This window comes from Schistocerca nitens, chromosome 7, assembly GCF_023898315.1.
Source record: "Schistocerca nitens isolate TAMUIC-IGC-003100 chromosome 7, iqSchNite1.1, whole genome shotgun sequence".
Taxonomy (NCBI): domain Eukaryota; kingdom Metazoa; phylum Arthropoda; class Insecta; order Orthoptera; family Acrididae; genus Schistocerca; species Schistocerca nitens.
In genome coordinates this window covers 618,226,932-618,254,882 of record NC_064620.1, presented here as the reverse complement: position 1 = coordinate 618,254,882, position 27,951 = coordinate 618,226,932, and the positions used below count along the sequence as shown (strand labels likewise).

The 27,951-nt window shown below is 43.7% G+C and overlaps 1 protein-coding gene across 1 annotated transcript; it reads right to left on the bottom strand.

The window, feature by feature from the left end:
• LOC126195790 (fibroin heavy chain-like) lies at nt 1-27,194 on the bottom strand. Its single transcript, XM_049934425.1, has 2 exons — nt 27,168-27,194; nt 1-747 (listed from the first exon to the last, which is right to left on the bottom strand). The coding sequence occupies exons 1-2, from the start codon at nt 27,192-27,194 to the stop codon at nt 1-3; spliced, it is 774 nt and encodes a 257-aa protein (XP_049790382.1).
• Nucleotides 27,195-27,951: the final 757 nt, after the last annotated feature.

Below are 27,951 nucleotides of genomic sequence, written 5' to 3'. Positions count from 1 at the left end.
TTAGCAAACAGCTCCAACAACAGCTCCAGCAACAGCTCCAGCAACAGCTCCAGCAACAGCTCCAGCAACAGCTCCAGCAACAGCTCCAGCAACAGCTCCAGCAACAGCTCCAGCAACAGCTCCAGCAACAGCTCCAGCAACAGCTCCAGCAACAGCTCCAGCAACAGCTCCAGCAACAGCTCCAGCAACAGCTCCAGCAACAGCTCCAGCAACAGCTCCAGCAACAGCTCCAGCAACAGCTCCAGCAACAGCTCCAGCAACAGCTCCAGCAACAGCTCCAGCAACAGCTCCAGCAACAGCTCCAGCAACAGCTCCAGCAACAGCTCCAGCAACAGCTCCAGCAACAGCTCCAGCAACAGCTCCAGCAACAGCTCCAGCAACAGCTCCAGCAACAGCTCCAGCAACAGCTCCAGCAACAGCTCCAGCAACAGCTCCAGCAACAGCTCCAGCAACAGCTCCAGCAACAGCTCCAGCAACAGCTCCAGCAACAGCTCCAGCAACAGCTCCAGCAACAGCTCCAGCAACAGCTCCAGCAACAGCTCCAGCAACAGCTCCAGCAACAGCTCCAGCAACAGCTCCAGCAACAGCTCCAGCAACAGCTCCAGCAACAGCTCCAGCAACAGCTCCAGCAACAGCTCCAGCAACAGCTCCAGCAACAGCTCCAGCAACAGCTCCAGCAACAGCTCCAGCAACAGCTCCAGCAACAGCTCCAGCAACAGTACATAAAAGGAGATCTAGGTGGAAATCCTGTAGCATATTCAGTGGTTAATGCACGATTATAGTGACAGGAAAATCTCTTAGCTTGTCACAGGCAGGTGGGGCAGTTTTAAACTGAATGGAGCCACTTCTAATTTTTGAAATCACCGCCACTGCCCCAAACCTGTCCTTGAGATGTTGAAAGTATAACAAAAACTTTGTAGTCAAAAATTAATCCCCACCTCTCCTAGAACAAACCATGTATTAAGGGGAGGAGTACTTCTTGCCTTGTTTCTGAGCCCTATGTTCCTCCCATGCTGTAACCAGGGAAGGGAACCTTTTAGGGTGATACCACTCTGTGTCATATTAGGTCTTAGCTTCATAAGAGACTACTGGGGCCATACGACCACTAGTGGAAAGAGGTTTGAGTCACTTCATGTGGTAGTCTTTTTCCATAGTAATGCCTGCATTCAGCTGGGGCTCTCGCCCTGGGTGTCTCACAGTCACAGTCACAGAAACAGTAATGGTTACCTGGCCACTAAGCCATTTCCGGGACCCCGCCCAGAACAGAAAGGCTACCATGCTGGGTTTTGGGCATAGTACCAATGCAAAAAAATAAGGGTGCAAAAAGAGGGTATTTCTGAGTGCAATCGATGGAAGAAAATGAGAAGGGTCCACAAAATATGCTGTAGAGACAGCAGAGATCCCTAACCAAAGATTACATGTCCTTCACTATATTGCTTCAGTGGATAAAAAGTGAACCGCAGTTGACGGCCTGTGCAATGTTCCGTAAATGTATGATAACTGCGACATACCCTGGAATGTAATTGGTTTTACAAAGGGCACTGGGACAGGAAATGGCAAACAATCAGTTGCTGACGATGAGTGCAAACTCGTGAGGTTGGCAGAAATGGCGATGGCTAAAAATGTCAGGGAATTGCCAAAAATGGCAATAGCTAAAGTGACAACGCCCAATATGCAGCCTATCTAAAATGGTCTCCTCTTAACAAGAGGAACAAGAGGAGGTTGGCCAAGTCATTGAGAGAGGTTTTATTTCTCAGAGCTTATTCCTGTGAAGAGAAGACTGGTGGTGAAGCCAAAGAGATACTATCTGCTGACAGATGGCAAAACAGAGACCATCTGAAGGACTAAAAGGGCTAGCAGACTGAGGTAGTAGGAGGACTGCAGGCTCGGCAGCCATCTTATTTCCTGTGAGAGCGACGTGACAAGGAACCATCATGAGCATCACAGCTGCTTCCTCAACAGCGAGCAAGTTGAAGCTTTCTTGGACCTATTGCACTATGGAATGGACTGTGTACAACACACAGAGGCTCTGGAGGACAATGAGAGATTTGGAGCATATAACACAATTAAAGCCCATGTTGCCACATGTATTGGGTGGTCTGATAGAGGGCGAAGACCTCCACTGTAAAAATCTAGCAGTGTTCTGGAAGAAGCCGGCCGGTGTGGCCGTGCGGTTCTAGGCGCTTCACTCTGGAACCGCATGACTGCTACAGTTGCAGGTTCGAACCCTGCCTCGGGCATGGATGTGTGTGATGTCCTTTGGTTAGTTAGGTTTAAGTAGTTCTAGGGGACTGATGACCTCAGCAGTTAAGTCCCATAGTGCTCGGAGCCATTTGAACCTTTTGTTCCGGAAGCTGATACTGAAAATAGTCGGTGCCCATGATGAAGACACATCCAACACCACGGTTGGTCTTAGAGGCATCTGTGTACACAAAAATGCTGTGGGCTAAGTTACTTGCTAAGGTCAAGAAAGTTAGTGACAGATCAAATCCAGAGCAGTGTCCTTGGGAAGCGAATGAAGTTAAAGATTTAAAGATTAAAATGGGCCACTACATGAAGCCAGGACAGTGAAGGGTTCACATCCATTAGGAATGTGACAGGTACTGTGAAGTTAATCTTCTGGAGCAGTAGCCAGAAAGCAGAACTCAGAGAGGTAACAGAGAAGAAGGGCACATGCCACACTGGCGGTCAATGGAGTCATTGAAAAAGGGGACATAGGATGGGTGGCTGAGCATGGAAGACAAATGGCACGCATATCCACTAACAATGATTTCATGCTGGTACGAACAGTAGTAGTTCGGCAGCTTGTGCAGAGTGACATTCAACTGGGGTAGTGTAAAAGGCACCAGTGGCCAAACGTACTCCATGATGGTGGATTGTGTTAAGATGGCACAAGATGGACGGGCATGCAGATGACCAAGTAGAAGACCCATAGTCTAGTTTTGAATGCACAGTGGTTCGGTATGAGTGCAGGAGGGTGGCCCAATCTGTTCCCCAGGAAATAACGCTTAGGACCTGTAGGTCATTGAGATACAAGATACATTGTGCTGCCAGGTAAGACATATGGTAGAACCAAGAAAGTTTTCTATGAAGCACGAACGCCAGGTAATTTAATGTTGATTGAATGTAAGACTAACAGATCCACGATGTAAAGTGATAGAAGAGACCCATTGTGTCACCAGAAATTCATACAAATGGTTTTGTCAGTGGAAAAGTTGAAGCCATTAATGATGCTCCATGAGTAAGGACAGTTTAGACATTGCTGGAGACTTTATGATCTACTGCAGTTCCCCATGGACTTGTTTCCTCGAGCAAAGTCATCAACATAAAGGAAACTGGTGATGCCTGCTGGGAGACAGGCCATTACATGGTGAATGGCCATAGCAAAGAGGAAGACGCTCAGCATGGAGTCTTGAGGCAATGATTTCTCCTGGATAAAGGTGTTTGACAAGGCCGAACCCATACTTAGCTTGGAAACTCGGATTTTATAAAAATTCCCAAAGGAAATGGGACAGGCAGCCTCTGAAGCTCCACGTGTAGAGAGTATGGAGGATACCAGTCCTTCTGCATGTGTAATAGGCTTTCTCCAAATCAAAAAACATGACTGGAGTCTGGTATTTCCTCAGAAACCATTCGTGACATGGGTTGACAGAGTGACGAGATGGTATACTGCACACCAGCATGCACGAAATCCACATTGTGTAGCTCTTAGTAGATTGTGAGACTCAAGCACCGTACCAGCCGGCCATGAATCGTACACTGAATCACCTTGCAACAGCAGCTGGTGAGAGTAATTGGGCAGTAGCTAGAAGGAAGATATTTTTCCTTATTGGGCTTCACGCCAGCAATTGCGAAACATGTAATCCGCCCATTTTGTATTCTTGTCACCACTGCATAGTCTTTTAATATGGGAATCAAGGGAGAGGATGTTATTTGGTGGCCAGTATCCTCTTTCTATTACCCAACTGCATACACGAATTAACAGGATTCTTTATTGACATTAACAGGAAGCTACTTAACTTTGAGAGTCCGTGTGTTGTGGTACAAGCTCTACCGTCATAGTCCACTTTAGCCTCACTGCTGGTGAAGTAAAAGATCCGCTAGAAACACTACTCCAGCCACTGCACACTCTTGTAGCTGGTGACGTGAACTGACATACACCCACTAGGACAGTGACTGAGCTAGTAACTGAGAGACTTACCGAGACTGAGGCCCTCCGGCCATTGGCGTCCATCTGTATACTTCTGGTCGAGAGGGCGTTGCTCGTGAGTCTCTCTTTGGCCTCTCTCCTGATAGGCGCATTTGATGCAGCGATCTTCTTGCTACATCTTTGCCGACCAGTGTGCTGGTGACAGTTTATGCCAGCACAGCCCAAATGCAGTTTATGTGTGAAGGAGAAGCGCTTCCCTGCAAAAGAAAGGTACTGCAGCATCTGAATCTCAGGATTGTCTGGCCATGGGACAGGAGATCCGGATGAAATGAAGCATGATCTAGCCCCTTACAGTGAACGCAGCATTGTAGCATTCACGATTCTGAGAAGGGAAGGGTGTTGCCCGAGCCGCCTCCACACTTTTCCGATGGAGGAAGGCTAGGTGATCGTGGAAAGAGCTCGAAGTTTCCGCAAAACGGCGGTCCATTGTGTCGGAGATTGCAATGGTGTCCACGAGGACATCAACTGCTACAGTCGGGCTGGAAATGAGGGAATGAACATTGATCCCAGATAGCCCACGGAGGTTGCCCCACACAATGCAAGAGGGAATAGAATAGAACAGAATCTTTGTCACATGACACGTTACATACAATCATTTGATTGAGAAATTGGTAACTCATCACGAATAATTCTATGACTACCTGGGTTTACCTTAAAACAAGATACATACAATGAAAGCATATGGATGCTTCCAGAAGGACATTACAACATAAAAGATAAATACATGTTAGATTCAAACCACTGTGGATTAGGAAACAGGAAGAAATCTTTCTTTTTAATTATTTTTAATGTTTGTTTCTCTAGTGTACGGACATATTTAATAAGAGCACATACTACCATGAAAGGAGTATGTATGTATACACCTAAATATTTACATGTGTAGTTTACATTATGCATAGTTTATAAATGTTGGCTCTTGTCCACTCGCTGTGGAGGGAACGACCCACAGAAAATAACCAAAATGGTACGCATAAACCTCCTGCTACCACGAACGAGATGACGAAGGCGGTGACTGCTGCGTTGTGGGAGGGTCCAGATCCATCGGTAGGACGAGAGGAGGCGAAGGCTCATCTCTGTGGGGTCGTCCAGCGGTGTCGTGATGAACACCCTCTGGCTGCTGGACTTGTGAATCTGGGCGAAGAGAGACTGAAAGATCATCGTGTACACGACAGAGGAGAAGTTGATTTTGATGGCGGCGCTGCAAGCCATCGGGACCTGAAAGAAGATACATGCAAGCGCCAATTCGGTAGACGATCTCACCTCGCGCCCACAGTCTGCTACCGCTAAAAACCCTGAGAAAGACAATATCATGCTGCCCAAAGCGATACTAGCGACCTTCCCTCGGCACCGGATGTTGAGGAGGATGGAGCAGTTGGAGCAGTGTCCGATGGCGGCGGCCGTGAAGAAATTCTGCTGGCGATGGTCCATCTCGTGGGTGCCAACGATATGAGGTGAGAAACAGTTGCAGTGCTTGATCCCTGGTGTATGCAGAGCGACGTTTGGCCATCTGCTGCTTGAATGTTCTGACAAATCGTTTCGCTTCGCCGTTTGACTGTGGATGGAACGGTGCACTAGTTAAGTGATGTATGGCATTGCGTTCACAGAATGTTTCAAATTCATTTGACGTTAGCTGAGGGATGTTGCCTGACACCAGTACTTCATCTACATCTACATGGATACTGTACAAATCACATTTAAGTGCCTGGCAGAGGGTTCATCGAACCATCTTCACAGTTCTCTATTATTCCAATCTCGTATAGCACACGGAAAGAATGAACACCTATATCTTTCCGTACGAGCTCTGATTTCCTTTATTTTATCGTGGTGATCATTCCGCCCTATGTAGGTCGGTGTCAACAAAATATTTTCGCTTTCGGAGGAGAAAGTTGGTGATTGGAATTTCGTGAGAAGATTCCGTCGCAACGAAAAACGCCTTTCTTTTAATGATTTCCAGTCCAAATCCTGCATCATTTCTGATTATATTAGATTAGATTAGCTATTCGTTCCATAGATCCATGTTGAGAAGATCCTCGTGGATGTGGATCATGTTTATTTTTTAAAGAAAAAGCTGAATTAACAATACTAATAGTATGAATATATACAATACATCATTTGTTTCTATTTAAAAATTCGTCAATGGAGTAGGAGGAGTTGGCCACTAGTAAGTCTTTCAGGCTCCTTTTAAACTGATCTTTATTTGTAACTACATTTTTTTTATGTTTGCTGGCAAATTGTTGAAGATGAGTGTTCCTGAGTAGTGGATCCCTTTTTGAACTAAAGTAAGTGCTTTTAAGACCTTGTGCAGATCATTTTTGTTCCTGGTATTGTATGTGTGAACTGAGCTGAGCTGTTTGTTTGATAAACAGATATATTATTTAGGACAAATTTCATTAAGGAGTAAATATACTGAGAGGCAGTAGTTAGTATACCCAGTTCTTTGAAGAGGTTTCTACAAGACATCTGTGAGTGTACTCCACAAATAATACCTATTACACGCTTTTGGACTCTGAAAACATTTGTTTGACTTGAGGAGTTACCCCAAAATATTATACCATATGACATTATGGAATGAAAGTAGGCAAAGTATGCAAGCTTTTTCACTTTTATGTCTGCTAACACTCGAATTGCAAATACAGATTGGTTAAGGCGTTTCTGCAGTTCTGTGGTATGCTCCTCCCAACTGAATTTATTATCAAGTTGTAATCCCAGGAATTTAAGACTGTCAACCTCTTCTATCTGCTCTTCTTCATACTTTATGCATATGCTGGGTGGAAACCTCTTACAGGTTCTGAATTGCATATAGTGAGTCTTTTAGAAGTCAGTGAGTTGGCTTTAAACCATTTATTAATATCCATGAAAATATCATTAGCAAATCTTTCTAGAACTACACTCTACATACTATTTATTGCAATATTTGTGTCATCTGCAAACAATGAACTCAGCTTCTGGCAGTGTAACTGATGAGACATCATTAATGTACACAAGAACAAGCAATGGCCCTAAGATGGATCTTTGTGGGACACCACATATAATTTCTTCCCATTCTGATGATGACAGATGCCTTAATTCACTAGTCCCTTGCACTGACACCCTTTGTTTCCTGTTAGCTAGGTATTACTTGAACCATTTTGCAGCACTGGCTGTGACACCATAGAATTCTAATTTACTTAAAAGGATGTTGTGGTTTACACAATCGAATGCCTTTGACAAATCACAGAACATACCTGCTGCTTGTAACTTGTTATTTAATGAATTAAGTACATTTTCACTGTAGGTGTAAATAGCCTTTCGATATCAGAACCCTTCAGAAATCCAAACTGTGTTCTTGATAATATGTTATTTGTGGTCAGATGGTTGAGAAGCTGCCTGTACATTACTTTTTCTGAAATTTTTGAGAATGCTGGCAAAAGTGAAATTGGTCTGTAGTTTGATGGCATCTCTTTATCCCCTTTCTTGAATAGAGGCTTAACATCTGCATATTTCAGCCAGTCAGGAAATGTCCCAGTTATAATTGACTGGTTACACAAGTAACTTAGAATTGTGCTAAACTCACAAGAACATGCCTTAATTAACTTTGTTGATATTTCATCGTAACCACTAGAATGCTTTGTTTTTAAAGATTTTATTATGGAAGTTATTTCTTTTGGTGAAACAAGTGACATATTCATGTACCTGAAGCTATTTGTAAAGGCTAGTTTCTGATATTCAAGGGCATTATTTACTGATCCTGACAATCCCATTCTATCAGTAACGGATATAAAGTACTTGTTAAATAGATTTGCCACACTATGCCCATCGGTTACTAATGTGTCATCTACCGTTAGTGCTATTTGCTCCTGTTCCTTTCTGGTTCTACCAGTCACCTCTTTCACTATATCCCATATTGTTTTTATTTTGTTCCCTGACATTGCTATCTTCTTCTCGTAGTGCATTTGTTTAGATGTCTGAATTACTTTTTTTTAATATTTTACAGTATTCCTTGTATTTAGCTAAATCATCAGCATAGGAGCTATTCTTGGTCGACAGATACATTTTCCTTTTTGTCTCATAGGAAATCTTCATTCCTGGTGTGATCCATGGTTTTATTATAGACTTCTGTTTAATTAGAGTAACTTTTAGAGGAAAGCGGTTTTTCATGAATGTGTTATATTTTTCATTCATGTCATGAGCACTATAAACATCTTTCCAGCTCATATCTTCGAGCAGTTTCCTAAAACACTCAATTTTTGATTGATTCAATACTCTCCTGTACTCAGATTTAGCAGTCTTGGTAATCTGCTTAGAATTTACATCTAAAACAAGGAGCTGCATGTCATGATCTGCTAGTCCATTTATTACATGTTTTATTATATGATTTTGTTCATTTGATCTGTCTATAAAAATGTTATCAATGGCTGTCTTTGAGGATTTAGTGATCCTAGTTGGAATGTTTACAGTGTGAGTTAGATTAAAAGGCAACATTACTAACTGCAGTAAATGTTTACTGGAAGATTGAACTAGAAAATCTGCATTAAATTCACCAGCAATCAAAATTTCTTTGCTTCTTCCTGTTAAATAACCCAAAAGAGCTTCTAGATGATTTATGAATAGATTATAATTTCCTGCAGGTGCTCAGTAAATAGTTACTATTATATAGGATCTGTTATGGAACTCCTGTTGCACATGCTTCCAGATGCTGCTCTAAACAGAATTTATTGATGTCAATGTTCTTGAATTTGTGGCAGTTTTTAATACATGTGGCAACTCCTCCTCCATCCATATCTACTCTGTAGAAGTAGGAAGCTAGCTTAAATCCTCAAATGTCTAACATATCTATACCAGTGGTCACTTGATGTTCAGAGAGGCAGATTATGTTAATTTGGTTAGATGAGTTCATTTCACCGATACAAATGAGCAGTTCATCAACTTTATTTCTGAGTCCCGGAATGTTCTGGTGTAATAAAGATAACTGATACTGCATACTAATGGGATTATAACTGCTTTGGTGAAGATGAACTGGCAGTTTCTGATTACTTTCTGTTAAACATTGTTTAAATGGAGGCTGTATGCTAAAATCTGACTTCTGTTCATCTGTTTTTTCAAACTGAGTGCGTGCCAATCTCTCTTAAAACTCTCCCATGTTTCGCGATAATACAAAACCTGCTGCCTTTCTTTGAACTTTTTCTATGTACTCCATCAATCCTACCTGGTAAGAATCCCACAACGTGCAGCAGCATTCTAAAAGAGGATGGACAAGTGTAGTGTAGGCAGTCTCCTTAGTAGGTCTGTTGCATTTTCTAAGTGTCCTGCCAATAAAACGCAGCCTTTGGTTAGCCTTCCCCACGACATTTTCTGGATGTTCTTTCCAATTTAAGTTGTTCGTAATTGTGATACCTAGGTATTTAGTTGAATTTACGGCTTTTCGATTAGACTGATTTATCGTGTAACTGAAGTTTAGCGAGTTCCTTTTAGTACTCATGTGGATGACTTCACACTTCTCGTTATTTAGGGTCAACTGCCACTTTTCGTAGCATTCTGATATTGTTTTCTAAATTGTTTTGCAGTTTGTTTTGATCTTCTGATGACTTTATTAGTCGATAAACGACAGCGTCATCTGCAAACAACTGAAGACGGCAGCTCAGATTGTCTCCCAAATCGTTTTTATAGATAAGGAACAGCAAAGGGCCTATAACACTAACTTGCGGAACGCCTGAAATCGCTTCTGTTTTACTCGATGACTTTCCGTCAATTACTACGAACTGTGACCCCTCTGACAGGAAATCGCAAATCCAGTCACATAACTGAGACGATAGGCCTATTCCATAAGCAAACAATTTCACTACGAGCCACTTGTGTGGTACAATGTTAAAAGCCTTCCAGAAATCCAGGAATACGAAATCGATCTGAAATCCCTCGTCAATAGCACTCGGCACTTCATGTGAATAAAGAGCTAGTTGTGTTTCACATGAACGATGTTTTCTAAACCCACGTTGACTGTGTGTCAGTAGACCGTTTCCTTCGAGGTAATTAATAATGTTCAAACACGATATATGTTCTAAAATCCCGGTGCATATCGACGATAACGATATGGGCCTGTAATTTAGTGGATTACTCCTACTACCTGTCTTGAATATTGGTGTGACCTGTGCAACTTCCCAGTCTTTGGGTACAGTCTGGACCAGAAGACTAGGTAAACCTTAGAGGCAAAAAATCGATGACAAGACCTGAATTGTGCTACATGACGTTGTCTAGTTCATTGATTCAGATAGCAAGTTTCCTTTTGCTTTTCCAATCGCAAGCAACCAGCGAGTGCTCCAAACAGGTCGCACAAAGTCTATGTGCACACGTTGCCACGGTGATTGCGACTTAGGCCAAGCAGAGAATTTTTGTGGTGGAGCGGACTGATTTTCCGCACATGCGTGACACTGTGACGTCATCTGATCTGTTTGGGCGTCCATACCCTGCCAAGTACAGTGTCGGCGTACGAACAATCCCCCAATGTCCTCGGTGAAGTTACTGCAACACTTCTTTTTGCAAAGCTTTAGGGATCAGCACACGTGATTGTCCACTGTCGTGTCATTATGAATATGAATCACTCTTTGCTGTTTATCGAGGCTATTCCGACGTGCAAAATTGTAGTTGAGCAGAATGTTGAAGTCTGAATCGACTTCCGTGGCCTGTGCAATTTGGAAATTTGTAGTAAGGGCTTATGGGACCAAACTGCTGAGGCCGTCGGTCCATAAGCTTACGCACTACGTAATCTAACTTACGCTAAGGACAACGCACACACTCATACCCGGGGGAGGACTCGAACCTCCGAAGGGGCAGCCGCCCGGTCCGTGACAAGACGTTAGAGACAGCGCGGCTACCCCGCGCAGCCCTGTGCAATTTTCCTATAGTTCAGTAGAAAAGAGTGAATCAATTCAGACTCCTGAGCATCGATGTGACAACAAGATGCAGCAGAAGCGTCAAAGTCTGTCAGGGCCAATTGGAAGACGTGAAAGCGCGTCCGCATTACCATGTTCGGATGATACACAATCTCGTACTGGTATTGATTCATCAACAAAGCCCATCGTTGCAAAATTTGTGCAGTTCGTACAGGAACCGGTTTCATCGTATGAAACAATGACTGGAAAGGCTTGTGATCGTTACTAAGTAGAATTTTCTGCCGTACAAATAGTGGTGGAATTTGTTGACACCATACACAATAGCCAAAGCCTCTTTTTCAATTTCTGAATAGTTATACTGAGCTTTGGACAACACTTCTGATGCGAAAGCAATAGGCCGATCTTTATTTCCAATTCTGTGCGAAAGCACTGCACCGATTCCGTAAGAGGAAGAGTCAACTTGCAATACAACTGGTTTGTCAGGATCAAAGTGAACTAAGCATCGCTCACTGAGAGCAATGAAGCTTTAAGTTTTAAAAAACTACTTGACGCTCATCTGTCCAAACAAAGGGAACGCAGTCGATGCAATGGTGATTTGTGCAGCATTCGGAATAAACCGAATATAATAGTTCACCATCCCTAAAACTACCTGCAGTTCTGTGATATTGCAAGGAACAGGCAAATCGCGTATGGCTAACAAATGCGACTGGAGAGGCTGTACACCTTGACTGTTTTTAAATCTGAGTTGCAGTATGTTGGTCATGTAATAGAGATCACACTTGTCCAGTCTACATTTTAGTACTGTCTCAAATAACACACGAAACAAACCATGTAAATTTGCAATGGGATCTTCAGGTGTATGACCTGCTGCGACAGTCAGTTTGGTACTAGTGCAGTCAGCTGTTCCAAATATCAGTGGGAAATGGCAGGTGCGGAAGCAGTGCCAAAAGGCAAACGCAAATATTTAAACAAGCCCAAATGAGTATTCACTACACACACTGCTTGAAATTCTTCGTCGAGCTGTATTTGAAGATATGCATCGCGCAAATTAATTTTTGAAAAGTAGCGTCCAGCGCCTGATTTGTCCATAAGATCCTCTGGGCGTGGCAATGGAAAAGTATCAAGGACAGTTTGTGTGTTGACTGTAGACGTAGTCAACACAGAGGCGAATGCGACCTTGAGGCGTGGGCAGAAAAACCAGTGGACTTGCCCATTGACTAGCTGATACGGGCGCAATAACTCCATTATGTTGCAAGTCTGCAAGTTCAGCAGCGACTCTGTCCATAATACAATGGGAACACTTCTAGCCTGGCAAAATTTCGGCGTAATATGTGCGACCAAATCAGTAGCGCTTGGCTAAACCTTCAGACAAGAGTTCTGGGAATTCTTTTAGCAAGCTAGCTACACTGTCTTTTGCATTGAATGCAGACAATGATAAAGTCTTGAACAAATCAAAAGAATCAAGACCAAATTCGTTCCCACAATCGCGTACCACTGTAAAAGTCACTGTTCACGTATGCGAGCGTTACATTGCAGGCAAAGTACATGTTCCGAGAAAGGGAATGTCTTTACCATTGTAAGACGTCAGTTGTGTGCTAGTTTTAGACAGGTGTGGGGAGCCTTAACAGTTCATATGTATGGCGATTTAGCAATGTGACAGAGGCACCCGTGTCCACCTGAAGTTTCACAGGAAGTTTGACTGACGTATCACTGACGAAACTGCACGCATGCTAGTTGCAGACTTTGAATATACTGCATTAATTACATGGGCCTTGTGACTAGATTTTTGTGTATGGGTCGAATTCTTATGTTTGTTCCGTTGCAAACATACGGACTGTATATGTCATTTCCTACCACAAGCGTAACACTGAGCTTGTCGGGAGAGGCAGTCTTGGCGTTTGTGCCGTGAGTAACACCTAAGGCAAGACTTAATTCTGTTAGCCTGTGTAGCCACCTTTTTAGCGAGCTGCTTACACGGCGTGGTACGTTGTTTACTGGGCGTAGCTAGCGTGAGCTGCCGGTGCAGAATGGGGCGATCGCAAGCAAGGGACTCAACCTGACAAATAGCTGGCTGCTCAAATTTAACAGCCAACAAGGCACAAGAATCGTGCAGATCTAGTATTTGCACTACTTGCTGAAATGATGGATGGGACTGTTTCAGAATTTGTTCTCGGAGTTTGACACCAGGTTCATTGTACACGATTTCATCACGGAACATATCTGAATATAAAGCACTGCAAGCATATTTAAATTTGCCTTTGCTTGTCATATCCTGAAAATCTGTTACCACAAATAAGAAAACAGAAAATCAAAGTCAGAAATTACAATTGAGTTTTTACTTCCTACTCACTGTCAATTTCACAAACGCTGCATATGATTGTTTTTGCAGAATGAGTGGAACACACATACTTGGAACACCAGCAACAAACTATAGACACTCTTGTCATCTTTTCTCTTTCATTTTTAAGAGTTTTTACTCTTCAAACAGATGTGACATCTTCCTCTTGAATAAAATCCAACAGACGAAACAGTTGCAGTAACGCTGGGCTGCATTTTCCCTTGAACACTTTACATTGCAGAGATGACAGAGCAAAGAATATCACGGGTTAACAAAAGTCTCTCTTCCACAGCTGGCCTAAAGAGCTGTTGACCTAATTCTAACAGATACGGTCTTCTTACATTATTCTTCCTCTTATTCCAGTTTGCGTTGTTGATCATGAAAATCGTTCCGTCATTGAGACTGGCAATATCTATTCTCCCCCCCCCCCCCCCCCCCGCGTCTGTCGACTCATCCACCTTGTTATCATTGTGTCGTGTGGAAATAAGTAGAAGGTTCTTAGTAGGCTTCAGTTTGGAGATGTATGAAACGAAGGTAACTGGTGCGCTACCTGTTTTCGCATCTGTGAATAAGAACTTAGAGGAAAATAGCTCTCCATCCTTCGTCTTCTTTTGCTATTCTGGTATGTGTGTTGTGTTACTCTTCAATGTTCCCACCAAAGTTAACTTGTCATCATGGTAAAGCTCCTCGGCTAGGTCCATGGCTGTAACGATAAGTTGTTATATTTCTTCCATTTCCTGCCAGTGGATTCACTAGGCGTCTAACAACTGCCTTTGCACTCCGTTCCTCGGCAGGTCGTTCACCCTTCCCTGCATAGACCTCCATTTTTAGAACATACCGGATGTGTGCATCTGATAACATCCTAATCAATATGCCGTACTTCCCAGGCATGTCTTTCATAAAGACCATAAAATGACATCTTCCTCGAAATAGGGAGTGCATTGCATCGGTCGTTAGATCTGAACTTGGTATGTAGTATTTCACCAACATTTTGTCGAAAGTTTCTCGATGGGGGCAAAACTTATCCTGCTTTCGTCTTTCGGTTCTTGTTACTCCATCATCAGATCTAATCAGGGACGGAAGTTCTCCACATTGAATACGACTCATTGTAGCTATGTAGATATTCTTTCCAAATACTTTCCCCCCATAAGTCCTCAAGAAGCAGTCTAGTGTCATTATTTGTGCCCATACGTGTCAAAATACCAATGAAGGCGTACATTTATTCTATGGCTGTAAGTTTTAAGCTCTTATTACGAGCTTCTTGGTTTGTATAGTCCAAGATAATCTTAATTATTTCGGGCGTTACAAACTTATTGAAAGATTGACACACTAGAGGTCAAGCCTTCATGAGTCAAACCTTCACTATATTTTGTACTGACCTGCGTACTTGGCTTGTGGGCACAGTAATATATTGGTCATCAGGGGACGAACTTCCTGAACCTGACTCATTTTAATTTTCTTGTGAATCACTTTCGTCACCTTCACTTGCTTCATTTATTATAGCTGACACCTCTTCATCTGTGAGAAACCTCTGATACTGACGAGACATTGTATCAGAACTGCGAGTAATGTACAACTGCTCGAACAACAAAGGAGATTTATTTCAAAACGACAGTGGCAACACAATACAGCGGTACCAGCAGTCAGAAAATGTATTTCTTTCTGCCGCACTGAAAAATATTTTAATGAGGAAAGTTGTCCCTCCGATGTCTAAGGACAGGGGGGGGTGGGGGGCGGGGGGGGGGGGGCGGTCTAAAACTGCCACACCGAAATGTATATTAAATAATTCACAAATTATAAAATAATGGCCGCACATACTCCAAATATTTTACTACAACTACCTAAATTCTTGCTTCTTCACTCCAGCAAATAGATGTACTACCGAAATAAAACAAATACTGAGCGCAATTTTTGCCCCCCCCCCCCCCACCCCCAATTGGTGCTGAGGTTGACTTTGATTTCTATTGCCCGTTTCCTATCGCTTGCGACACTTGTTCTAAATCCAGAGTCCTGTGATACAGGCAATGTTCAGGCAAGTCTGTCACAGTCTGTGGATCACAACTAACTGTTCTCGTAGAACTCTCTTCGAGGCTGTACTAATAGTCCGCTAATACTGTCCACTAATGTTCGTATACTGAGCCGATGTGAGTGGCCGGCCCTTATGTCCACTTCGGCTTGAGGGCGCTCCTGTCGTGGTGCGGTGCCGTTCCGCGCACCATCGACCATTGGCCGACGTCGTTTCGCAGCCTTCTCTGGTCTTGCGATCTTCGTCTTTATTCTGGCACTTGTAGTTACGCCAGAACAACAACTTCTCTTTTAATGTAAGTTTATGTTCTTTTTGTGTGTGTCCGTACTTAAACCTACTACGTTATGAATGATTTTAATGAGGAAGACAAGTAACAGATTATTAGATTTGCTTTGCTTTCCTGTTTTTCCTACATTATGTTCTATAGGTAACATTCGCTTTTTAAATATTTTTCAGTGTTTGCATCTCCAGGTTCTAGCTTGCAGTCCTTTGACTTTGAACGCATTTTATTGCTAAGCTTCGCAGCCATGTAGAATGGAGTATTTTCAAATAACGTCAGCATTTGCCAAGGAAACGTGTAATCTTGTTTGTGCCTTGTTTCATAAGCATGTGTAAACGAATTTCCTTCAAAAAGATGTCGGTCTTTTAGCTCAAAGAGAAGTGTTTCCCCTATAAACGTACGAGGAATTGTCAATAAGTCAACGCTTCAAAATAAAGGTTTGTGTGATTCTTTGTTGTTTATTCCAGTTATAACTCTGATCTTTTTTGTGTAGGTTGAACACCAGGAGGAGGCTTCCTTTCTAACCACCCCAAAAATTATCCCACATATTACAACTGATATAAAATATGCATGAAACACGAAGTAATTGACTTAGCTGTTATGAAAATTGTTTAGAACCCTCACTGCATAAACAAAACTATTTCACTGCTTCAGTAAGCAAAGCACATCATCAGTCCTTGACAAATTTCTTGGAGTAACCATAAACGAAAACTTAACAGATCCTACAGTGATCAGTTCTCTGTTTTCATAACTTAACTGTGTTTATATTCAACAGTTTGTTTGGTCCTAAAGTGTACAATGTGTCCTTGTTAGGTTTAGTTTCGTAGTATTATTATCTATCCAAGTGTCAAGTTCTTGAAGACTTTGTTTCGTTTTCTGTGCTAATTCTTCAGTGTTTTGTACAGCAGACTACTGCTGTTGAATCATCTTCATACAGAATCGTATCTGAAGTTACTTAACCTGGCATGTAATTTACGCAACATTGAAATAGTAATAAAGTAATGGGCCTAGTATGGACCCTCAGGGCTCACTTGCTTGTATTTCCTTCCAACTAAAGCGAGCTTACTCGCGCTATATACTATATCGCCAGTTAGTGTTTTTGGTGCTCTTTCCAAGGCATTTGATTGTGTTGATCATGACACACTCTTAGAAAAACTATATTTTTATGGAGCTGATGGTTTTACGCACAACTAGTTTGACTTGATTATCACAACCTTTTGCATTCTCTTGGTACAGTATAACTCAGAAAATGTCAGAAGGGTGACAATTTTAGTGGCTGGGGAAAATCATAAACAGAGCCCTCACAGTCCAATTTTGGGTCCACTCCTATTCCACATATGTGAATGACTTTCTGCTGAACATTGTGTTATAATACATCCAGTTAGAGATAAATCAGCTGAAGAGTTAGCAAATATTTCCCAATATTAAGTGGTACTCTGAAAATGGACTGTCCCTAAATTTGAAAACAAAAAAAAAACACGCTACATTCAGTTCTGTACAACAAATAGTCACGCCAATAATTGCAAGTGAAAGAGCGCATATTCCAGAAAGTTTCGCCGTTCTGTATTCAGAAAGGCTTAGAGGGTCTTGCTGGCATTTTAAAATCAGTTAAGCGATTGTGTTCTGAGACTCTGTTGGTAGAAACTTTAAATCACAACAAGTTAAGAACTCGCAGAAAGCTCATTGCCTTGGGGAATCTTCCATCGAAATTGAGCTGCACACCACCTTAAATTGTAGTAAAGGTGTTGTGATGTGTAGGAATCTGGTGGACATTACCAAGGAGGAACTGAAAGAAGAGTGGACTGCAGAAAGTTTAGTCGACAGAAAAACATCATGAAGAGTGTGGATTGGGATCTTGTAAAATCCATCTCCCTTATCCTGATGTTCAGTACCACGACATTTCTCGAGCATGTCAAAACTGCACGCTTAACAAAAGAAAACATGCCTTATGTCTCCAATCCAGTGTGCGAATTCAAATGCCAGCACTCTGAATGTCAGGTAGAGGCCACTTACGGCAAATGCGGTAAGCCCAGACATGAAGGAGTGAACTGCTCTGGGGCTCACCCTGTCCAGAGTCAGGACTGCAGTGTACCTCTAGAAGAGCAGGAAGTACAGGACATTAAGATTACAAAGTATATCCCATATGGTGAGGCCAAAAAGATGTATGAGAACCAAAGGAAAGGTGGTAGCATGGCTTTAAACAGCCAGTCCAGGAATCCAATGGCACTACACAAATTAAGATTGGTAGTGTCGTCACTAGTACCTGTGTTTGTCAATGCACTTACGCTGCTGCAGCTATTTCGACACATGGACCTCCCCACAGTATTTTAGAAAAGTCCATGGTGGTCAATGTTGCAGTGCTCCCTGACCCACCAAAGATTCAATGATTCAATGTGGTACACCATCCACTGCTGCCACTAACAAAACCGCAGTTGTGGCTCAGAAGCCTACCCAGGGCAAAAAGCTGGAGGCAAGTAGTCCACCAATGTCTGAGTCTGGAAGTAAGCAGTCCACTGATGTGGATATCATCCGTTCTGAGGTCGGTCTCTCTCTCTCTCTCTCTCTCTCTCTCTCTCTCTCTCTCCCTCTCCCTCTCTCTCTCCCCCCCTCTCTCTCTCTCTCTCCCCCCCTCTCTCTCTCTCTCTCCCCCCCTCTCTCTCTCTCTCTCTCTCTCTCTCTCTCTCTCTCTCTCTCTCTTGCATCTTTTTAGAAGCAATGGACCTATGGACATTGATATTGGATGGTAAGTATCTCGCCCGAAGACAGAGCTTCTACCCACTGCAAGCTCCCCTCCCCAGCAGAAAGTGAGAATGAAATTTCTATCCCATGATAGATGGCTCCCATACAGTGGAACACTTTGTTCTAAACACTAGTGGAGCAACTGAAAATGCTAGCACAGGAGCGCCCTCTCTCTCTGTGTGTGTGTGTGTGTGTGTGTGTGTGTGTGTGTGTGTGTGTGTGTGTGTGTGTGCAAGAAACGCATTTTAAAGAGTCTGCTATAGAGCATATAGCTCCATACGAAAGGGACAACAAAGATGACTTGACCAGGTTAAAAGGACCAAGGGAGGAATGTCTTTCTCTGTCAATAATGCACACCACTCTGCTGCTCTCAACCGAGCTAATGACCTGCAAGTCGTTGCATTTAAGGTTCATGAATGTCAGAGGGTCGCTGATTGTTCGCTATATTTACCTCTGCACCTTGTGACTGAGGCTCTAAAAGGTCCTGTAGAACGGTCCCCTGACCATTTCTTCTACTGGGAGACGTCAGTACCCATCATACACTGTGGATTCGACTTCTACTTGCCCTCAGGATTGGGTTTCGGAGAGCCTCATGACGTCTCATGAGCTGTGAATTTCCAGCACAGGGCCAACTGTTTTCTCTGGCAGCCAGGATCCAAAACTCTGTCGGTACCGTGCCTCCATGGTAAGGAGTGAGTTCTGCAACTGCCCATTCTGCATGTGGGAGCTGGGTTCAGCACTGTCTGTGGCTCACGATACTGTGTCCAGTCGCAATCAAATCAGATACAGCATGCTGCGGAAATTGGAGTCAGTGTCAAAGGAACAATGATTTGATTTGATATGGTAGACATACAACTCTTGTAGGGAGGCAGTTTTGATATTTCTGAAACCAGGAATGGACTGAACTTGCCCCTGTAGTTATCAGAGCATCGCCTTAACCAGCTGTGTAGGAAGTCCGGCTGGAGGTGGCTATTCAACAGGCTTTCCTACGTAACTAACGCTGCATAGGTATATTTCTTGACACCAGTAATGTGTATATCACTACTTTGCGTCATAGTATTCTAAGGCAGGTCCACCAGTGGGGCTTTGTGACCATCTCCACTTCTTCATTCGCTCCTTCTTATCAAAGCAGTATAAAGTAGGTGACGTGCGGTCAGATAGTTTCAAGCAGCAGAATGGTGTTCCTCGGGGCAGTGTTTTACGTGTTGCTCTCTTTGCCGTAGCCATAAACAGTATCATGTGTATGGTAACAAATCCCATACAACGTTCCCTATTAGTGGACGATTTTGTAGCATTGTGTTCCTCCTCCAGTACTGCAACAACTCCTCAGTTGCGACTTACAGTAATAAGACTGGTAGCCTGGGCTCCAGAGAATGGTTTTACATTTTTTGCAGAGAAGTGGGAATGTCTTCAACATAAGCAATTCACATAAATTAAGAATACTATAAGAACGATTAAAATGAACACCGTATTCCCTTTTAAAGACTCTGGAGTCAAAAATTAGGCACAAAAACTTCACAAACTGTCCTGTTACTGTACCCAGAGGACCTGAAGGCGAGGTCCCAGAAGGCGCTGAACATTTTGAAGTGTCTTAGCCACAGGTCTTGGGGAGTGGACAGAGTGCATCTGATCCAGTTTAACAGGGCTTTCGTGCAATCACGGCTGGACTGTGGGTCCACAGTTTACGGGTCAGTGAAGTCTTTGTACACTGAGGGGATCAGGCTGGCCACGGGGGCTTACAGGACCAGCCCTATACCCAGTCTGTGTGCTGAGGCTGGAGAAATGCCGTTTAACATCCGGTGGCAGCTTCCAACGGTGTGTCAGTCATGTCAGTTCCTCACTTGCCCAGCGTACCATACTGTTGCTCGTCCAGCTACGGCGAGCCTCTTTACCAACGTGCGCCGGTAACAAGGCCGTTTGGGATGTGCAAAGTGTGTGTTGGAGTCTCTAGTGTGGGACAAGTGTGGGCTGAAACGTAGGTTTTAACCAACTGTCACCCTGGTTATTGCATATGCCCAGAGTAATTTCAGATTTAGTGCAGTACAGAAGAGACTGCTCTTCAGGTTCTTTTTTTTTTTCGACATTTTTTCGACATTTCAAACGAGCATCTGAACTATGTAGCTCTATTCACGGATGTATCTAATCAGACGGACTCTATCGGTTGCTCTACCGTTTTCACAGATCTTGTTCTCAAGATCTGTTTGCCTCCGGAGTTCACTGTAAAGATAAGTAAGCCGAGCACACACGGATGGGGGATTACGCTAGAGACGATATGCGTCGCAAATGCAGAAATCCGCTGAGATAAGCGACTTTGGCAAAGGGCAGATTATTATTACGCAGAGCCTGTGACGAGTATCTCGAATGTTCACGAGAGCATCTACAGAAAGTGTTAAGAGGGCAGTGAAACTCCACTGTGCACGAAGTGGCTGGACACCTACGACTCTTCACAGAACGTGCGGTCTGGAGTCTTGTCTACTCTGTAAAGTGGCACAGATGGCAATCGGAGGAGCCTCTGCGAGAGAGCACAGTGCCGGTGGACGCACACACGTTTCGGAGCAAACCATTCGGCGCACATTGTTGAACGAGGGGCTCTGCGTATTCAAATGTTGGCCCAACGAAAACGTCAATTACGATTGTAATTCACTCGAGATCATAGAGACTCGACCGAGTATCACTGGAAGTGTGTCGGCTTGTTGGATGAATCACGTTTTCGCTACACCAGGTTGATGGTCGTCTTCAGAATCGCAGTCGTCCAGAGCGACGACTGCGTGAAACTTGAACCGCGCCACTGACGCAGGCTGGTGGGAGCAGCATTATGCTACGATACGCATTCTCCCGCGCTTCTATGGGACCCGTGGTAGTAATCGAAGACAAGCAGACAATTGCGAACCACCTGCATCCCCCTCACGCCCGATATCTTCACTCACGATAATTTCATCGTTCAGCGGTACAATTGTCAGTGTTTCAAAGCCGAAATCGTGCTACAGGGGTTCGAGGAGAACGATAGTGAAATAACGTTAATGTCTTGTCCACCAAATGCGCATGATGTGAATTGGCCGATTCCCATCTGCGACGCTATCGAGTGCCATCACCGCATGCACGAACCAGCGGCCAGTTATATACGGGAACTACGTGACTCGTCCTTTTTAGGATACATTCAAACATGGACATGTGACTGTTTTCATACATGAAGAAGTGCTGTGTGGTACGTCAGTGCGATACACTTGCGTTGCTTGCAGTTTCTATTCTTCTCATCGTGACTATTGATTACTACAACCATTTCATTTAAGTATACGTTTTCTGTGAATTACATTGCATTTTGAGTGAAGACGTCTGTCTGTATGTCGGATTTCAGTTAAGTTTCTGCAGCGCCAAAAACATGCAGATGTAACACCTAGTTTCAAAACTCGAAGTGCTTCGTTTGATCCTACCTTCCTGCGCTACACTTAAGGTTACTCGCTTTTCCGCACCCTGTATATACAGGGTGGTCCATAGATAGTGACCGGGCCAAATAGCTCACGAAATAAGCATCAAACGAAAAAAATACAAAGAACGAAACTCGTCTAGCTAGATGTCGCTGCCATAGGTCAAACGGATATCAATTGCGGTTTTTAAATAGGAACCCCATTTTTTATTACATATTTGTGAGTACGTAAAGAAATATGAAAGTTTTAGTGGGCCACTTTCTTCGCTTTGTGATAGATGGCGTTGTAATAGTCACTAACGTGTAAGTACATGGTATCACATAACACTCCGCCAGGGCGGACGGTTTTTGCTTCGTGATACATTACCCGTGTTAAAATGGACCGTTTGCCAATTGCGGAAAAGGTCTATATCGTGTTGATGTATGGCTATTGTGATCTAAATGCCCAACGGGCGTGTGCTGTGTATGCTGCTCGGTATCCTGGACATCATCCAACTGTCCGGACATTTCGCCGGATAGTTACGTTATTTAAGGAAACAGGAAGTGTTCAGCCACATGTGAAACGTCAACCACGACCTGCAACAAATGATGATGCCCAAGTAGGTGTTTTAGCTGCTGTCGCGGCTAATCCGCACATCAGTAGCAGACAAATTGCGCGAGAATCCGCAATCTCAAAAACGTCGGTTTTGAGAATGTTACATTGACATCGATTGTACCCGTACCATATGTCTATGCACCAGGAATTGCATGGCCGACGTCGTGTACAGTTCTGCCACTGGGCAGAAGAGAAATTACGGGACGTTGACAGATTTCTTGCACGCTTTCTATTTAGCAGCGAAGCATCATTCACCAACAGCGATAACGTAAACCGGCATAATATGCGGTATTGGGCAACGGAAAATCCACGATGGCTGCGACAAGTGGAACATCAGCAACCTTGGTGGGTTAATGTATGGTGCGGCATTATGGGAGGAAGGATAATTGTCCCCCATTTTATCCATGGCAATCTAAATGGTGCAATGTATGCTGATTTCCTAGGTAATGTTCTACCGATGTTGCTACAAGATGTTTCACTGCATGACAGAATGACGATGTACTTCCAACATGATGGATGTCCGGCACATAGCTCGCGTGCGGTTCAAGCGGTATTGAATAGCATATTTCATGACAGATGGATTGGTCATCGAAGCACCATACCATGGCCCGGACGTTCACCGGATCTGATGTCCCCGGATGTCTTTCTGTGGGGAAAGTTGAAGTATATTTGCTATCATAATTGACGGACAACGCCTGACAACATGCGTCAGCGCATTGTCAATGCATTTGTGAACATTACGGAAGGCGAACTACTCGCTGTTGAGAGGAATGTCGTTACACGTATTGCCAAATGCATAGAGGTTGACGGACATCATTTTGAGCATTTATTGCAATGATGTGGTATTTACAGATAATCACGCTGTAACAGCATGCGTTCTCAGAAATAATAAGATCGTAAAGGTACATGGATCACATTGGAACAACCGAAATGAAATGTTCAAACGTACCTACGTTCTGTATTTTCATTTTATAAAACCTACCTGTTTCCAACTGTTCGTCTAAAATTGTGAGCCAATGTTTGTGACTATTACAGCGCCAGGGGTTCAACTAAAACATTCATATATCTCCACATACTACACGAATATGTAATAAAAAATGGGGGTTCCTATTTTTAAAAAACGCAGTTGATATCCGTTTGACCTATGGCAGCGCCATCTGGCGGTCCAACCGTAGCGCCATCTAGTTTCCCCCTTCAAGCTACACGAGTTTCGTTCTTTGTAGTTTTTTCGTCTGACGCTTATTTTGTGTGATATTTGGCCCGGTCACGATCAGTGGACCACCGTGTATACACTGAGGAGACAAAAGTCGTGGGATACCTCCTAATATCGTGTTGGACCTCCAGTGCAGCAACTTTAACGTGGCACGGGCTCAACACGTCGTTGGAAGTGCCCTGTAGAAACATTGAGCCGCGCTGCCTCTGTAGCCGTGCGTAATCGCGAAAATGTTTCCGGTGTGGGATTTCTGCACGAACCGACCTCTCGATTATGTCCCCTAAATGTTCGATGGGATTCATGTAGGGCGATCTGGGTGGGCAAAACATTCGCTGTAACCGCCCACAATACTCTTGAAATCAGTATCGATTAGCTGTGGCCCGGTGAAATGGCGCACTGTAATCCGTAAAAATTCCATCAATGTGTGGGAAAATGAAGTCCACGAATGGCTGCAAATGGTTTCAAAGTAGACGAACATAACCAGAACCCTGTCTGTTCCGTGTAAACAAAGGCCACGACATTTTGGAACCATCACCAGCTTGCACACTGCCTTGTTGACAACTTCAGTCCACGGCTTCGAGGGGTCTGCGCCAAACGCGAACCGTACCATCACCTCTTTACAGCTGAAATCGGGAATCATTTGACGAGGGCACTGTTTTCCAGTCCTCAAACGTCCAACCGATACGGTCACGAGCCCAGGAGACGCGCTACACGCGATGTCGAGCTGTTGGCAAAGGCACACGCATCGGTGGTCAGCTGCCGTAGCCCGTGAACGCCAAATTTTGCCCCACTGCCCTAACTGTTGTTGCTTGTCTGCTTCGACTGACAACTTGCGCAAACGCTGCTGCTGTCGGTCGTTAAGTGAAGACCGTCGAACCCTGCTTTGGCCACAGTGAGAGGTAATGCCTGAAATTTGGGACTCTCGACTCACTCTCGACGATGTGGACCTTGCAGTACTGAATTCTCTTAAGCTTTCCGGAACGGAATGTCCCATGCATCTAGCCCTAACTACCATTCCGCATTCAAAGTCTGTTAGTTCCAGCCATGCGACCATAATCACGTCGAAGACCGTTCCACCGAATCACCCGAGTACAGATGATAGCTGTACCAGTGCACGAACCATTTATACTTTGTGTGCGTGATGTTACCGCCACCTGTATGTGTGCGTATCGCTATCCCAGGACTCCCGTCACCTCAGTCTATAATATGAAGAAGAGTAACCATATTGGCTCCACTACGAAGAAAAGCATTTCGTATTGCCCCAACACCCAGAAAGATCACTCCTTCTAAAGATTACTCCTTCTACGGTTGTGAAAGAGATCATAAAAAATTTTACTAATCTCAGACGTTCAATGAATTTGACAAAATGTGTCGTGAATTGTTTATAAGCAAAAGTAATCGATTCGAATTTGGACGATTTACACGTGCTCTGTCAGATAGTTCAAACAACAAATCGGGCTCGATTGATTATATTTTACCTCTGTCCAGTGTTTCCCAGAATGTGTGCACTGAAAATAATTCACAAGACGTGCGCACAAACACTAGTCAAGAAGCAGTAATGCAATTTCCTCCACATCGGTATCAGATTCGCTGAACTCTGATTATCGCTTGCTTGAGATACGTAGTTGGTTAGTGGATGAACAAATAAATGTGATGAAGCTATTCACTTAATAGTACTGGAGTGGCGCCACGGCGTAACGCGAAGCACTGTACTGTCACCTTGAACGTGGGCCTCACTGCGATGGAAAATCTGCAAGTCAGGATCGACGTGTCGCCCTGCAGTCTCCACGCTCATAGGATGGAGGGCAGATCAGCAGCACACAATGTGTGTGTGTGGGATTCCACCCGGCGGCGGTAACGCACTTGACTGCCGTTGTGCGGCCGCCTAAGAGACGCGGAATCTATTGTTCAGAGGAATTTCAGTGCAATCCATCAGATCTATACTCCTGCATTCATCTCTAATGCGGGCTACAATGGCGTTGGCGGGAACTGCGTATTTAGAGAGGTAAGCAGAAAACTTTCTGTCCATTCCTTGTGTACTACCTAAGGATTTCACCTGTAACTAGTCAAAGGAGTAAATACATTAGTAAAAACGTGAGGTTCCTGAAGAGGGGCAGCAGCCTTTTCAGTAGTTGCAGGGGCAACAGCCTGGATGATTGACTGATCTGGCCCTGTAACACTAACCAAAACGGTCAGTGTAAGAGTGAATACTGTAGGTAAAATAAAACAAGGCTTGAATAAATTTGTTCATTACCATTTGTCACCAGAGTAGACTGAAAATACGAATCTCGGTTACAACGACACTCGTTTATTACAGGTCCTTTTTGACGCTTCCTATTGCTGCCTGCTGGCACTTCTATAATGTCCTTTTTCTGTGCCCAGCCGGCATTCTTCGCCTTGTCGAGAACATGAAACCGAGGCGACACATTTTAGTCAATATTTGATGATCAATAAGTTTAAATTCAAATTAACATCATCGGTTGGCTGCGTTGTTTGGCGGTTGCTGCCAAAGATGCTCATTAACCGTTATCAGGAGCCCTATTCGGTTTCAGAATGATCTGATTTGCATAGTCCCTGTACACCTAATTAATTCCTTCAAAGATCACAGGGTTCATTTAACCCAGCACGATATTTTTCCCGTTGGAAACTATTCCTTTTAATATTAATATTGAATAATTTATTATTGTTACTGTTGTCCAGAGAAAATCCAATATGCGGTTCGCTTCTCGTGATACTTTGTTCGAAATCGTAGGACACTATAGTTTTTCCTTAACTCTGTTTTTATTAACACACTTTCTTTGATATGATTCACTACGATGAACGGTCATACTTATGCCTGATAATAATTGTCCAAACAGAATCTATAATCGAAAGTCAAAAGTAAATTTCTTTAATTTGCCCGGCTCCCAACGACGCAAGAGACGTTAACAATACGTGCGTTGTGTTTATATCATAATTATGAAACAATAGGGACGTTCATTAGAACTCTTTGAATAAAGCCCCTTGCTACTGTCCGTATAATACTCTATTCTATTGGTTGTTGTTGTCCTTTTATTTAAGTTTCTCTGCTGTAATGCGGGAATTTGTGATTCTGTATGAAATATGGGAATTGTTCATGATCAGTTCGAATACATTTTTGTTTCAAAAAGACCAGATATGTAACGAGGAGTTACACTTTGAATGTTTTTATAGCCACGTTCCACTGTACTCTCGAACGCTTCCCTTCCTTACCAAATAATCGTCATAGAGGCAGAACAGTGCTTGAAGGCAGTAAGCAGTGTCAAAAGGATGTGGCTTTCTGTGGTCACGCAGAGATGAAGAGATAAAGAGATCCGCACAGAACGGACTAGCCTGCGGAGCTGAACCAAATTAGTGTTGCAACTGAAGACCTTAACAAGAGAAAGTGCACTGATGGCAAAAGGAAATTCGGGCGCACTTTGATTATAATCTTCTGATAGCCTTAAGATCTAAATTACAGATTCCCTGTGAGCTTTTCCGGCCATGACGGCGAGGGACGTTTTGGGTGTGCATTGGCTTCGAAAAGAAGACATGGCTTCCTAAGCGTCGATGCGTGGTCGGCTTCGGGCGGGCGCAACGGAGTGGCTGTCCCATCAGCAGCAGCAGCAGCAGCAGCAGCACGTTCTGGGCGAGCCGGTGCCGTAAGCTGGACAGCAGCGCAAGTACCTGAGTAGTATTATCTGTGTTGTTAGTTCGGTCGTCCCGGAGCTGGAACTTGTTGAACAGTTCTCGCAGTGTGAATTACCTTCGCGAGGCCGGGTCGACAGACGATACGTAGACTATAAGTCAAAGTTGCTCATTACATGACTAGGATTAGTGATTTCTTAGGAGTTGTTAGGGATGGGACGGTTGTGGAGCAAAGTGAGTTGGAGAAGAGGTGGGCAGGTAAATTCCAAGAACGATTGCATATCAAAGTCACGGGGTCTAAACGATACATATCGAACGCGCGATTATAAATCGATTATGCGACCCTGGTGGCGGGCGTTATGAGTGTGCTTGCAGTGGTCACTACAGCAACAACAAAAGAAGAGCGTTACAAAAGTACTTGTAATTACAAAGGAGACGACTTACCTTACTCATGGTCGGTGTAGTCGTTATGTGACAGTCCATGTGATGTGTACGCTACAGGGACAATTTTCTTTTTGCCATATCCAGGGTAAACTCTGCCAATATCATGCAAGAATATCGGCCGAGTGTCACATGCGTTAACTTTTCCCTGCAACGCAAGTTGTGGAAATAGAG